The following is a 15,192-nucleotide window of genomic DNA, read 5'->3' as shown; positions in this document are numbered from 1 at the left end:
TTGAGGGCCTTCAGCGTGGCTTCTGCTCACCTCTGGAATGAGTTGCCACAGAACATCAGACAGATTGATTCATTAATTGAATTCAGAAAGAGCTTAAAAACATGGCTATTTCCGAAAGTATGATTCCTTGCTATCTATCTTTTCCTGACTCCCCCACTTCTTGATGGTTGTGTTCCTATATCTGAGGGCCAGGATACCTGTAGAGTGGTAGTTGCGCTATATAAGAATACCCACAATACAATACAATACAACTGCCTACAGGGTCGCAAAGTTGAATCCTGGTTGGCGCAGTGGCGACAAATGGGACATCTATATTTATAGTGCTACGAGGGCCCAGTCTGTAACTTGAAGCTAGTGGAGCTTTTATTTTGCACCCATTAAAAGATAGGCTTCTGCAAGATGGGTTTGTGTTTTATAATCCCAGGCTGACACCCAAATGTGACAGTTTTCGGCTAATGGATCCTATTTGTTTAAAGAATTGCGTTTGAGATTTTCCCACCACCTTTTCAAGTTAAAGCCTTGCTTCTCTATTCAATGCTTATCAAGGGAAATCCTTAGAGAATTCACTTACCTGTAATCTTGAGTCTCTCATGGGGATTTATTTAAAGTCGGAAATAATTTTCCATGCTCCCGTTTGGTAATATCAGAAGGGTTATTTCATACTAGCCAGGAATGCTGAGGTTCTGTCAAACTGTAGTATCTGCCACTGACTGGAGATGATGGCATTCTGAAAATGTATGCTGCCTTGAAGCAGCAGTGTCATTGTTCAGTTGTAGCATTATATTTAGGTACATCACCTGTGTTTTCTTTGATTTTTAGGTCTCGCACCTGCGGCACATCGCAAAGCGATGTCGCAGCGAGACCTATAGTCGGCGAGTCTGCTTTTAAGGAGACAGGAGATGGGCATGCGCAGCATGCCGGAATCGGATCAGGTCGCGCCCGCGTTCACCATCTCCTGTCTTCCTTAAAAGCCTTGTGCACTTCTCGCATACACACAGCCACCCCCCCCCCTGCTTTCGTTTCGCACATGCATGCACACACCCACGAGCGCACACACAGAGACACATGCACACACACACACACACGAGCGCACATACATGCACACACACATGAGCGCACATACATGCACACACATGAGCGCACACATACAGAGACACCCCAACGCCGCCACCCCCAGTACAACTAAGCCACACTCACCGCATCGGCGCCACTCCGGACTTCTACAGCCTCCGCGGGGCACTCCTTCGGGCATGGGAGCCCCGCGTCACCACTGCTCCTCTGGGTCAGCCACTCTGGGCGCGGGCTTCAGAAGACGGAAGTCCCGCCCCACGACAGGTTTCGGTTTTGGCAGTGCACGTTCACGTCTTATTAATGTCTGCAATAACGCGTTTGGTCTTGGTCACATTGTGGTAGCCACCATATTGGATACACTTTCTATTCATAGTCACTACAGCACCACAATGCTTACAATAGGCATAGTATACCAACTAGACAAGCTAGTAATCAGCTATACTCACGGGAGTCTTCCATGTTGATTTATATTTGTATCTGATTTAACTTCAGTTCACTGTTGAATAAAAATTGCAAATGAAATTGAAAAACTGTAAACGTGAACAACCACCTTCTTATGCAGGCAGTTACAATACATTGCCCATTTGTTAACACAATTGATTCGAGTATTGCTCATGAAAAACTTATTACATCAAAAATGCCAAAGGCATATATGAATAATTGTCACTTTTTATCCACATGGTTTTCCAGCCCAAGTGGGCATACATTTCTAATAAATTGTCAGAAACGTACCCAGGAAATGATTTCATAAATTACTGGTAGAGGACACTGCATAGTGCAAAAATGCCCCTTTCAATCCAGCCCTAGTGGGCCTATGATATTATTGTTCTATGTTAAAACAGTACATGTGTGGTGTGTTTAATTTAACCTCACCGACTATATGCAGACGTTCTTTATACACATTGTGTGCAGACATGTATGTCCTGAACCAAAACCATAAGTTTCAGGACCCAATTAATTAATTGGGACATTGCACTTAAAAATTAGCACTAATATATGCCTGATCTAATCTAAAAAAAAAATCATGCCAGGCAAATATCTAACGTATTGTGACAAAGTCTAACAGACCTACCCTTTTTAAACAAAGCAAAAAAAGATAATGGCTTGTGAAAGATCTTTCTAGGCGTTTGATTTTACACTAGTAACTTTTATTTTGTTTTATGTTGGCTTTTTTCCTTACAATCTAAATCTAGTCAGTACAGACTGCATCTTTTTCGTTAGAAATCGACTTATCACAGGACAAGTATAACCACAAACCCTCGCAAATTAAAGTGGACTAAAGCTCAAAGGTTACAACAAAATATATGTAGCTATGAGGAAATAATGACGGAAGCAGTCATTAGGGCACTTGGTAGGAGGAAATAAAGTTAGGTGTGACTGAAAGGGGTGCTACGATTGTAAGCAGAATATGGAAATGCTCTTGATTGTTAGTATAGCCACTTACCCGTGATCCGGTTTCTTTCTCAGGAATGGTCACTCGTCTCACAAGTAATGAATAGTCCCCATCCAAGCTTAACATTCCAGAGCAGGTTAACAATAACACATGTAGAACTTCTTTATTTGTGGGATCCCAAAATACTTTAAAAAACTGAGAGAAACAACTCTGTACCATAAAACAAGGGCTATTAGTCTTCAGTATTTTTTAAAGTCTCATGAAAACTAAAAGTGGATCTAAAACACTTTAAAAAAAAAAAACATTTATTTTGGTACGTTATGGTACTGGGTTTTGGCAATTACTTGGCCCTCTGGTTCTTTGTGTTGACATCTGCCTATGATTGTGACTCATGCAGCTTTGGTTCTGTAGCAGGGCTTTCATTTCTAACCAATACTGATGTGAGCAGCTTGTTTGGTTGGTGGTGTTATTCTTACTGAGTTATTCTGCAAGACAAGCAGGGTAGATTGTGTGAAGTTGCCACCTAAGATGTGTGAATGTTCTCTGTAGTTGATTTTTCTGCATGGTGGTTCATGACTGGGTTTGGGTCGTTAGGTCCTCCACCTAATCTTCATCATGTATGGCAGTTTGTCATGTAATTTTATTAGATATTGGTCCTTCAAGTGACGTAGGTGGCTGCGTTAGGGGCTTCCATTTGCAATGTTTGTCTCTTTTCTTTCCTCCTCTAGGTGTATGGTTTCTCGTCTTACGTTTTCATGGATACTCAACACCCATGTTATTATTTCCCTCTCATTTTAATTTGTGCTTTCCTGATAATAAACTATTTCTTTTGTCTACCTTTCCCAGCTCTACAGGTCCCCTTTTTCTCCCTGTTAGTCATAGTGTTCTCTGAGAATATCTTTGTCCACTAGAGTAATTGAAGAATTTATTTCCCAAAGACCTCCAGGTCACAAGTTCCCGTTTTCTCAAGAGTCCTTGTCACTGATGCTCTATATTCGAGTTTCTTTGAGATGGGTAGATACATGATTGGATGAAGGAGTCAGCAAGTCTTACCTCTGCTGCCAGTGTGAGTAGCTCTGCTGCCTAACTAAGATTTTTTTTATTTTTTTTTTATGAAGGGAAAAAATACTATTGATGTATTTTTTTTTTTAACACGTTTTTTAATTGCTTTATAGTAAAGGCAGCAGAGTGACTCTTTGTTTTACTTTCCTCAATATTTCAAGTGTGGGCTTTTTATTAATAACTAGTTAACACAATGTGCCTGCCGTTCCTGACCTGTGGTAGGTGATTTTCAAACCACCTACAACTTGGGTATTTCTGTCCTCTTGAACAACTGTAATGACTAAACATTTTCTCTTAAAAGGCTACCTGTCCTAATCAGACCTATTGAGTATATCTCGTCTTTGTTGGTGGTATGCCATCCTGCACCTGCATTCCTGTGCTGTCCCTTTTTCTGAAACTTAACGTAAAAACTAGAAACATGATTTACATCAGGACCAAGGAACACGGGCTTCAACTAGATGTTTATGCCTCGTACTGTGTAGTACCTTTCACACTTTTCTGCACATGTCTTTTTTGTGTATTAGTTCCAGTAGTGCCTCCTTCATGTAGCTACTGGAACTTCTTTGTTGGTTCACTCCCCACAGTCTATAGGCACTAGTAGGTTTTTCTAACACTAACTTTCTGTTGCTGTAGTATTGTGGTTGTTTCATACACCCTAACTTTTGGATACTGATTAACTTACAGCAGAGTTGTCTAATGCTGATTTGGAGGTGAGCAGTCCGCGCAAGATTTTAAAAGTAGTTAATGTATCATTAATTTAATTTATATTTGTATACAAATATCAGTGGCTATCATGGTAACCTGGCATGAATTCCGCCTCTTTGTCTCCCAGTTGATCATCATAGGGAAACTCTGTCCTAGATGTGGCCCCTGCAGTGTCCAGTGTATTGGTTCAACAGGTAGCAAGCATTCCTTCCCAGTAAATCAAACAAAAGGCCATAAACCTTAAAAATCCTGGAGAGCCAGAGATATACTCAGCTGTGAATGCCTTTCTTGTTTTTGAGGTTCTCACTTTTGCTGACTTCACTTCATACTGTATTGACTGTTTTAAACATCCAACGTCCTACGGTTATGTAGTCTAGAATAATGTATACATTGTGCACATATAACACATTGAGATTTCTCAGAAATCCATATTGATGAAATAGTCTTCCTCTTTGGAGTTCCCCACCACCTTTCCGTTCTGTTAAAACCCAGTCATTCATTGTTCAGTAAATGCTAGCAAGTAGAGAGGTCCCAAAGACATTAAAATTTATTTCTTTAAATAAGTAAATACTTCTTTAATTTCTTAATATTTGGAATAGGGGTTCATGAAAACTGCTTTTTAAATTCTGCCCATTTACCCAGCCCATCTGTTATTATGAAAGTAACTGTAATAATGCTTCTCATTAGGTCATTCATCTTTTCTTAAATTCCAGCACCTCTGTATCATCTTAAGATCTTCTTCAAAGTAAAACAGAAAAGTAGACTTTACACACACATGAATGAACAAACAAATTGAATGCAAACCTAGTTCATATTTCATTTTTGTGTTAGCCATGCAGTGTACTCTATAAAACCAACTAGACCCGTTCACTGCAACATTTGCTTCTAAATGGAGTTTTCAGTTTTCTGACCCATTTATTTCCTGGATTGTAGGTATCTCAAGCTGGTGCAAAAGACAAGAAAATGGATCAACCTCCTCAAGCCAAGAAGCCCAAAGTGAAAACGAATACTGTTGACCTCCCCATTGAGAACTATCTTCCTTGGCAAATAGGAAAAGATGCATTGAACACATTTATTGAAAATGAGGTAAGTTGTTGCTCAGTTTCGGTAAGTGATGCTGCAAATCATGATTTAACAGTAGCGCAAGATATAGAATACTGCAATGCTGGCATTTGCCCAGATTATGTATGGGTTGTAAAATTGATATAAGGGTATCAACACCTGTTACATAACATAATAAATTTCATTATCTTGGCCATTACTTCACCCATAGCCGTTACCTAGAGAAAATGTTCGCCGACTACCAACACCTTCAGAATTTGATGCATAAAAACAGAATTCCCCTTGATATGCACCATTTCAGGGGGAACACTCAGGCTAAGAGGTGTTGACTGAGTGCACAAGTACCTCATTTCCATCTGCCCACTCAAAATCATGACCATAGTACTTTGTATTGTAATATTCAGCACTTGCTAAAACAGACTTTTATGTATGTTAGAAAGTATTCCGCACTGTAACAGTATTGCAGTTACCATGTAGTGGAATAAGGCTGAAGTCCTAGTTTCCTTTATCAGGACCTAGAATTCCGAGATGACTTAATATTCTTTTAACTAATTGCAGAGGGTATTTTATTCCTTATAATACATGGTCACACCATAACCCTTAACATGTATTGCTTAAATCCTTGATATCTTGCTGTTTAATATGAAAGAGACTGTCCTCACTCTCAAAGAAATAGAGGAAGTATATGAAACATGTGAAGCTTTTCACCTAGACACCCTCAGTCTCCTGTAGGATATTCATCCTTCTCAACCAGAGTGGGTAATGTGGAGCCACTAAGTCCCCAAATAGTCTAGCACCAGTTACTCCACAGGACCCGACCCAGGAGCCAACAATTTACCCGGCTCCAGAGATCCTGGGCCCACCATCCCTTCAACACCTGATGCACACTTTCCTTTCCTGAAATTCCTAACCCCAGGCTCTGACATGGCGGCATTCCTCAACATAAGGTATACAATCTTTGTCCACTCCAAACAGAGGCTAGCACACCCTCAGGGTACATGGTGCCATATTGACTGCCAATGTTGAAGCCTTTGGCTCCAACATCGGTGCTGTTCCGATCCGTCCTTTCAGGACCAATGCCTCCCTCCTTTACTAACACAAAAAAATGATGGACAGAATACTGTACATTGTTATACATTTTCCACCAGTCATATATCTGGGTTAAATCCATTGTATTTTTTGCTTGTTGTGCCAACCCAGTTTGGACTCGACCGTATGCAAATCAGTCTTGACCCCGCTCCCCATGGGAACAGTCCATCCCAAACTGCCAGGCTAGGTCCTCTCAGGACCGGAAAACAAGCATACTGGACTGGTTTCAGGATATCACCCGTCATCAGCCAGGCTAGCTTGAATCAAGTGGCATAGTGAGCACAGGACCCAGGCCTGGTCATTATCTTCCCACTTAGAGTGTCTATAGCAACTGAAAAAGATGGACAGGATGCTTTACTCCAGCACACTGGTAAACAGTGCTGCAGCCATCCACATCGTGGCCAGCTCCACTAGAGCGGCCACCAGTACAGTCTCCCTGATTTTCTGAGGCTGTGCAAGATATGTCCTGCAGCCAACGACCTCTAGAACCCCTGGGAGGACTGACTGCCTTCAACAAAGACCGGATCTCTTGTGAAAAGCTGCTCAACTTCCAAGACACTCTGAGCCTGCTGAGGACAAATAAACCAGACTCCTGGAACATTCTCTGCACCGAGTCAGAATGGCCCACCTGTCCCAGCGAGGTCTTCCCAGCAATCCAGAGTATGATTCCCCTGTGGGTTGACCCTTCCAGGACTCCCCGATGTCACCTGCAGCCCCAACCGCAAGTGGTCTAGTAAGGTGAATTCTGAACTCAAGACACCCCTGCTTCCAGCCGCCCTGTGCCCTGGAGAAGAGGACCTGAGGTGCACCTACGTCGCTGAGCCCTCCCACTTACCTGCCCAGCTGTTGGTTTCTCCCGGAAGACTTCCTGGACCGAGCCTGCAGCCAAAATCCAAAACTGGCAACTCCCATTGAAAACCGGACACCCAACACCAAAGCACAGCACCCTGCACCCGGCTGCCTTGCTCCGCTATGGGTTCACCTTTTGCTAACTAAGATCCCCCCTTTGGCCTGAGCCTAGGTCCTGGAGCTTTGCTTCCACAACCTTGTGGCCTGCTCATGAGCACCCACCAACTGGAGGCTCTCTATCCCCCATTAGATAACATTGTGCCACAGCACTCTGCACCCGGCCGCCCTAGTGCCACTTAGGGTGTAACAAGAGTGCATCCTTGACCCTGGGCGACCCCTGAGTCTAACCCCAGAACACCAACTCCCACAACACCAACTCCCACAACAAAGTACTTACCTTTAAATCGAAAACGCTATTTTCCTCCATGGGATAACATTGTCTTTCTATGACAAGTTTTTAAGTGCGAAGTTGGAAAACCTAAAGAAATTCTTTAAAATTGTACTAACCAACAAATAATTTTGCTTCCCTGTTTACAAGAAATGTCCCAGTGTAGTATCCAGGTATATTACACTGTGTAAGAAAAGTAATCTCAAAAGTAGCTTACCTGTCATTGTGTAGATCGCCTTTTCATCTCAGAGTTTCCCTTCTGACTTTGAGGGTTGGGCTTACCATTCTGTTAAGATTCCATGGTGGAGGGGGGCGTGGATGGACCTGCGACTGTAATGGCACTCTGAGCTGAATCTCCGTGGAAGCCCAACTTCTCTTCCAGGGGATCCTCATCAATAGTTATAAGCACTGAATATTCCCGCCCATGTGCCGGGACCCCGGAAATAATATAAAAATTATATATGGAACTTGCATATATACAGCTCTACATATATGTATGTACATATATCATTTTTTCTCATAACAATGCAGCTCCCCATAAGAGGCTTAACAATGGAATTACCCATATAAAGATTATTTGCAAAGATATACAAAACACATGAGGGCAAGTGACACTTGAACTCTGTTTTTTTAATGAGCCAAACACTCATATATCATGAAAGTCAAAAAAGGTAAGAGCTGAAAATCCAGGGTCCTGACTGAAGGAACCGGAAAGAACAACTGACCTAACTGTCACCCCTGAGGCATGATGGGAAACCTGGGGTCATGGCTGGCTTAAAGGCACGGTGCCAGTTTTGTTGAAAATGCTTTCATTTGCTATGCTTTTGGTTTGCAATGCAGCCTGAAGGCTAACAATGTCTACTTTATTTGCAGTCTACTTTATTTGCAGTCACCGGTCTTCGCCGTCGATCAAACATACCTCGACGTTGAAGCAGAAGACGCCTATGAGAACGACATCGAGATTGAGAGCTCCGTCACAGGCCCATCACCGGTCGATGTCGAGACAGAAATCTGCTGAAACAACGTCGAGAAAAGAGGCGGCATCGGCGTCTGAGAGGCGTTCAAAGTCCAGGGGATATTCTACCGTACGTTCAAGCCCCCTTTCTAAGAGGATGAGGCCTTCATCAAGGCAGATGTCTCCGTCAGGATCCCAGGCAGCACATAGATGCTCCAGATCTGTTTAAATGCCCTTCCGGAGAGGCCTCTCTTCCAGTGAGCCTATCGTCATCGCCTACAGGCTCCCAAGATTCACACTGAGGTTCAACATCCAGATCCCCGGAGGTTGTGATCTCATCTTCTGACAGCACAGTGTCAAGACATTCACCAGCAAGGTCATTGCACGAAGAGGTGAATCCATCTCCTTCGGCACAATCTTCTGAGAGGAGAGAAGGGCAGAAGTCGCCTTCCATCAGGTTGTCTCCTAGATGGTACAGACCATTGCATCACTGGGCTCCTGACAAGGACACAACAGCACAGGAGTATTCCTGTCCCCAACACAGGTCTCCATTGGCTCGTTTGATCCATGCAGCGGATCGGGATCGATCTCCTTCAAGAGCCAGAGAGCGGACACGCACCGCAGACTGAGGTCCAGATCAAGAAGGAGAGAGCGCAGAACTCCTGCCCCTTTCCAGTCTTCTACTCGCATTTCACATAAAGACTATTCTCCAACTCTGACAGACAGTCCAGCGTTGAATCTCTCCAGTGGATGACATCTACACATTTCAGGACATTCTGGGCAGAGGGGCACTCAAGCTGGGTATTCCTATGCCAGCTCGCCAAAGCAAGTCTTCCGTGATCTTTGAAAACCTGCATCACAAGACAGCGGCTAAACCTCTGCTTCCCTTGGTTCCGGGCATCATAGAACCGGTCATGGAAGTCTTCCTCACACCAGCGACGATTAAATCTGCTCCAGCGAGGATTCTGAAAAAATATAGTTCGCCAGAGGATGATCCACTCTTCCTCAGAGCCGACCCTCCCCCGGATTCAGTAATAATTGTGGTGGCGAGAAAGACCCATGCCGTTGCATTTTCCTCCACTGTACCACCAGACAAGGAGAGCAAGACACAAGATTCCTGGGGACGGAGGGTGTGTGGCACTTTGGCCTCCTTGCTGAAAGTATACAACGCGGAGGCACTCCTGGGCCGCTACGATAGATCCCTGTGGGATTCTCGACAACGCTTCAGTGAGAAGCTTCCTCAAGAGGATCGCAGGGATTTTGAAGGAATGCTTTCGGAGGGCAGCCAGGTTTCCAATCAGATCATTAGCGCTGCAGCTGACGGAGCTACCCTATTGGCGCATGGATATGCTCATGGGAATCATCTTGGTTGCGACTCACCGCGCTAAAACCAGAAGCGTAAACACGTATCCTCAACCTACCTTTCTCTGGGTCATCTTTGTTTGGTTCACACACTGACGAGGAAATGCAACGTATGAAAACGGAACTGGACACACTAAAGGCTGTTGGCCTGGAAAAGAAAAAAGAGTTCCGTAAAAGATTCCGCCCCTACAATAGGCGATCTACCCAACAGAGGGTTCAAACCCCTCAGTGGCAGAAGAGTAAAGATCAACAGGGGCAACAAAAGTCACATACAGAGGCAGGCGCTCCTCAAGAGGTGGAGGAAATCAGCGTCAAGGCAACAACTCCAACGAGACGCAATCCAAACAATGAGTTCTCCCTACCCCCAGCGCCATTGACCACTCCAGTGGGGGGGGAAGCATCACAAATCATATCGAAGAGTGGCGAGCTGAGAGGCGAGCTATCACAAAAGATCGCTGGGTGTTAGCTACGCGTCAGAATGGATACTCTTTGTATTCAACATCGACCTCCTTCCATCCCTCCAATGCCAACATCGGGTCACCAGTTAAAGCACCTGCAAAAAGAAGTGGCCACCCTTCTCAAAAAGTCCGCCATCGAGAGGGTACCAGTATCTCAAAGAGAGAAAGGAGTTTATTCAAGATACTTCCTGGTCAAGAAAAAAGGCCAAAAAGCAGAGTACAGACCCATTCTGGATTTGTGGACACTCAACCTTTACATCAAGGAGGAAAAGTTTCGCATGTTGGCACTTCATCAAATATATCCACATCTCAATCAGGGGGATTGGATGTGTTCGTTGAATCTACAAGATGCGTACTTCCATGTCCCGATCACCCCCCGTCACAGACCATTCCTGCGTTTCCTGGTGGCATCCGCTCATTACCAGTTCAAAGTCCTCCCATTTGGGTTGAAGTCAGCCCCCGAGTATTCACGAAGTGCATAGCGGTGGTGGTAGCCGTTCAGCGACGCATGGGTGTCTTCGTCTACCCCTACTTGGACGACTGACTGTTGAAGGGTCCTTCCCCGGACAGTGTAAGGAACCACTTCATGAGATGAATTGACCTATGTCAACAGCTGGGTCTATATGTGAATTTCAACAAGTCAACTTCACAGCCGACACAGATAAAACATTTCTTAGGAGCTCTGTTAGACTCTGAGGTAGAAAAAGTGTTTTCTTCGGAGGAGCGACAGTGTTCCATCGTTCAGAAATGCAAACTGGTTCTGGGCAACAAGGAGTTGCCGGTGCGATGGATTTCCTCCCTGATAGGGTGGATGGCATCCTGCATCTTCCTGATCCCCAATGCCAGGCTACGGATGCGTCCTCTCCAGCAGGATCTGGAGGACAAGTAGGACCAGCAGTCCGCTCGCTGGGACGACAAAATAACTTCGTCAAACGCAGCTCGAGAGTCCATACCTTGGTGGATGATAAGACTAAATATGCAAGTCGGAATTCCGTTCCATCAACTTCCGCCTGCCCAGACACTGATCACAGATTCCTCGCTACAAGGCTGGGGGGCACACATGGGACATCTCTAGACACAAGAACTGTGGTCTCCCAAAGAGAGCTCCTACCACATCAACATGTTGGAGCTGAGGGCAGTCCATCTAGCCCTCAAAGCTTTCCTACCCTCGATTCAAGCAACATCAGTGTTCGTACAAACGGACAACACCACCACAATGTAGTACTTGAACAAACAGGGAGGAACCCGTTCATGCCCCCTTTCCCTGGAGGCACAAAATCTGTGGCATTGGCTCCTGGCTCGGAATCTGTCAGTCACAGCAGTCCATCTGCCAGGAGAACAGAACGTGAGAGCGGATGCTCTCAGCCGTCATTTCGAAGACCGAAAGGACTGGGTTCACAATGACAAGATAGTCAAACATCTTCCAGTAATGGGGTCGTCCCACCATAGATCTCTTAGCGGATTACAAACACCAAATGCTGAGACTTCGCCTCACGGTTCTACCGACCAGGATCGTAAGGGAATGCCCTTTTGACAGACTGGTCAGGGGCATTTGTGTATTCCTTTCCACCCCTTCCGCTGATCCCGAAGGTGGTGAACAAGCTAGCTCATTCGTACACAAGGATGATTCTCATTGCCCCAGACTGGCCGAGGCAGTGGTGGTACCCGGACCTTCTACATCGTGTCCTCACAGGAAGCTGCCATGCAGGCCGGACCTGCTTTCCAAGATGAATGGGAGGATTTATCATCCCAACCTTCCCTCATTGAACTTGGCAGCATGGCTCCTGAGGTCCTACAATACGGCCACCTAGGACTGCCGCAGGACTGCATGTCCATCCTGAAAAAGGCAAGAAGACCTTCCACGAGGCATTCTTATGCATGCAAGTGGAAGCGCTTTTACTTGTGGTGTATACAGAACAATTGTAATCCTATCAAGGGTCCGGAAGAGGTCATTCTCCCTTACCTACTGTATCGGGCAAAAGCAGTTTTGAGGTTTAATTCCATTAAGGTGCATTTGGCAGCTATAACGGCTTATAGACGCTCACCCTCTCAACCCTCTTTTTTCCAATTGCAAGCTGTTAAGGATTTTCTGCAGGGTTTGAAAAAAGTCTACCCTCCGGTACGACCTCCATCGCCACCCTGGGAGCTAAACCTGGTGCTATCGAAATTGATGGGTCCACCTGTCGAGCCCATACGCAAAACAACCGTGCAACATATTTCTTGGAAGGCTGCTTTTTTGGTAGCAATGACGCCAGCTCGCAGAGTGAGCGATATACAGACATTCTGTTCCAAAGAGCCCTATACAGTTTTCCGTCTAAATAGGGTGGTGTTGAGAACACATCTCTCTTTTCTTCCTAAGGTGATGTCAGATTTTTATGTGAACCAGTCCATCTCTCTAACCACCTTTTTCACAATCCCTCTACTCCAGATCAGAGGGCTTTGCATTCTTTGGACCTGAAAAGGGTTTTAAAATTCTATCTAGATCGGTCCAAATCTATAAGAAAATCTGATCAACTGTTTGTCAACTATGGATCGATCAGATCGGGTTTTGCAGCTTCGAAACGTTCCATTTCCCGATGGATAGTATCTGAAAGAAACAGGTTAGTATTAGATTCCTTACCTTAGAATATCCCCAGGCGTCGGACTGGATCCGGAAAATTTTGCGTAGCAGTACCCCTGCGCGTCGGTAGGCGTCGTCTGCGGCTCTGCGTCCGTCGTCTGCGCCGGGATGACGTTGTTGGAGTACTTAGACGCCGCCCTCGCGCGCTGACTTCAGTTCTTATTTTTTCCGCGCTAGCAAGCGCAGGTTCGGACAAAGTGGTACCCCTTTAGTCACTTTTTTTGGATCAGTTTCGAGTTTACGACTCCATCGGTGCCGGTAGGGATGCCTGGGTTCAAGCCCTGTGCCGACTGCAACCGACTGATGTCGGTTACCGACCCCCACCCCCACCGCCAGTGCCTACATTGCCTGGGGCCCGACCACGATGACAAGTCGTGCCCCAACTGCCGGGCCTTGACGTCGAAGGCTAGGCGTAAACGGTCCCGCAAGCGCCTCGAGCTCCGGCAGGTGGCCCCGCGCCGCACGAGGTCCCGGTCCGGAAGGAGGTCAAGGGACCGGTCGCGGGGCCGGAGTCATCACAGCTCGGCGAGTCGACACCACTTGTCGGACTCCAAGTCCTCCGGTAAGAGGCACAAGAAGTCGAAGAGGCGACATCGCTCTTCTGACTCCCCCCCCCCACCCAGCCCCACCATCCCCCACCATCCCCCCATCCCCCTATCCCCCTATCTCCCCCCCCACCCCACCCCAGACGCGACTCGGCCGGGGTGACACCGCCCACGCGCCTCCGCGGCCTGTTCCATACCCGCCGGTCCCTGGGCAGAACGTGACGCCGGAGATCAATGCCTTCCTCATGGCCATGAGGTTGCTCTCTCCTCCGTCGTGTTCCGCGGACCCGACTGGGAGCCCAAGCGGGCCGGGTGCTTCGGCCCGACGCTATCGGCGACTTCGGTCCCGACGCCGCAAGGCCCCACTGGATCCGGTTCCGGGCCGCTGCTGGTCGACCTTACGACCCCTAGGGTGTCACCCCCGGTGCTGTCCTCCGACGCTGGATCCGGACCGAGGGTCGGACCAGGGACAGCGTCGTCCGAGGACAGCTCCGGGGGTGACACAGCATTCGATGCCGGCCGAAGAGCAATTCTTCGAGGATCTGGGTCCATCCTTTATCCCTTAATTTCAGGACATGGATGACAAGGGAGACTGGGGGTGGGGGGGGTCGGGTTGTGTCTGAGAACCCCCTGGCACGCGAGTGCCAGTCATATGAGGACTGGACACAGGAACTAGGGGAAGCCAGTGGCCTGGATACCTCCCCAGACACTGGTTTTGTCTCCCCTCCTACCGTGGCTACGGAGGAAGGGGCAGCTTATAGTGTGGTGCTGATGAGGGCAGCCAAGGCCTTGGCTCTTGAGCTCCGCGTCGCAACGGTGAGGTCCAACATCCTCACAGAGGTCCTTAAACCGCAGGTAAGCTCCCCAGAGCCTCTACTGCCATTTAATGAGGCTCTCACAGAAGTCCTGTTGGGCACTTGGTCCAGGCCCACTACAGGCCCTCCTGTAGATAGGAACGTCGCTAGGCGCCACCGCCCAGGTCCGGGCGACCCAAGTTTCTTGTCCACCCACCCCACCCCGAGAGTCTGGTTATCCAGGCCTCTACCTCCCAATCCGCATTCCCAACGGCACCACCAGATCGGGAATCCAAGAGGTATGAACAGTTCGGAAAGATGTTCTCCTCCCTTAGTTTGGGGTTGCGGTCCGTCAACACCGCGTGCCTCTTGGGCCGTTACACCCACTCTCTGTGGGATGCGATTGCGGCCGTGCTGCTTGAGTGCCCGGAGGGAGCCCGGGCGAAACTCGCTCAAGGCCTTGCGGAGGGAAGAGACGCAGCGCGGTACTCTATTAGATGTGGACTGGGTATCACGGACTCGCTAGGAAGAGCGATTTCCACGTCTGTGGCGGTTCGCCTCCACGCCTGGCTGAAGCCTGCCAACTTTTCGGCCGATGTCCAAAACACCCTTATGGACATGCCGTTCGATGGCAGCCACTTCTTCGGTGGCAAGGCAGATCATGCGCTGGAACGCTTTAAGGACTCCAGGGCTACGGCCAAGTCCTTGGGCCTGTCGGCCCCGCGCCAGCAATCTTCTTCCCAGCTCTCCTTTAGTGGCCATGGAAGGGGTGCTTCCACACGTCCTGCCAGCCACGGGCCGGAAAACTAACATTCAGCGCGGTGGCGGACGTGGTTACC

General features: G+C 47.2%; 1 protein-coding gene across 1 annotated transcript in view; it reads left to right on the top strand.

Annotated features, from left to right (window-relative positions):
• The window catches only part of HSPA4 (heat shock protein family A (Hsp70) member 4), a 424,381-nt gene that overhangs the window by 268,081 nt on the left and 141,108 nt on the right, over window positions 1–15,192 (top strand). Inside the window, exon 14 of the mRNA XM_078653080.1 lies at window positions 5,165–5,317. Coding sequence (XP_078509206.1) covers window positions 5,165–5,317 — 153 coding nt within the window. The remainder of the gene's footprint in view (window positions 1–5,164; window positions 5,318–15,192) is intronic.

The sequence above is a fragment of the Lissotriton helveticus genome, chromosome 7 (genome assembly GCF_964261635.1).
Source record: "Lissotriton helveticus chromosome 7, aLisHel1.1, whole genome shotgun sequence".
Taxonomy (NCBI): Eukaryota; Metazoa; Chordata; class Amphibia; order Caudata; family Salamandridae; genus Lissotriton; species Lissotriton helveticus.
This window is presented reverse-complemented; position numbering and strand designations above follow the sequence as displayed.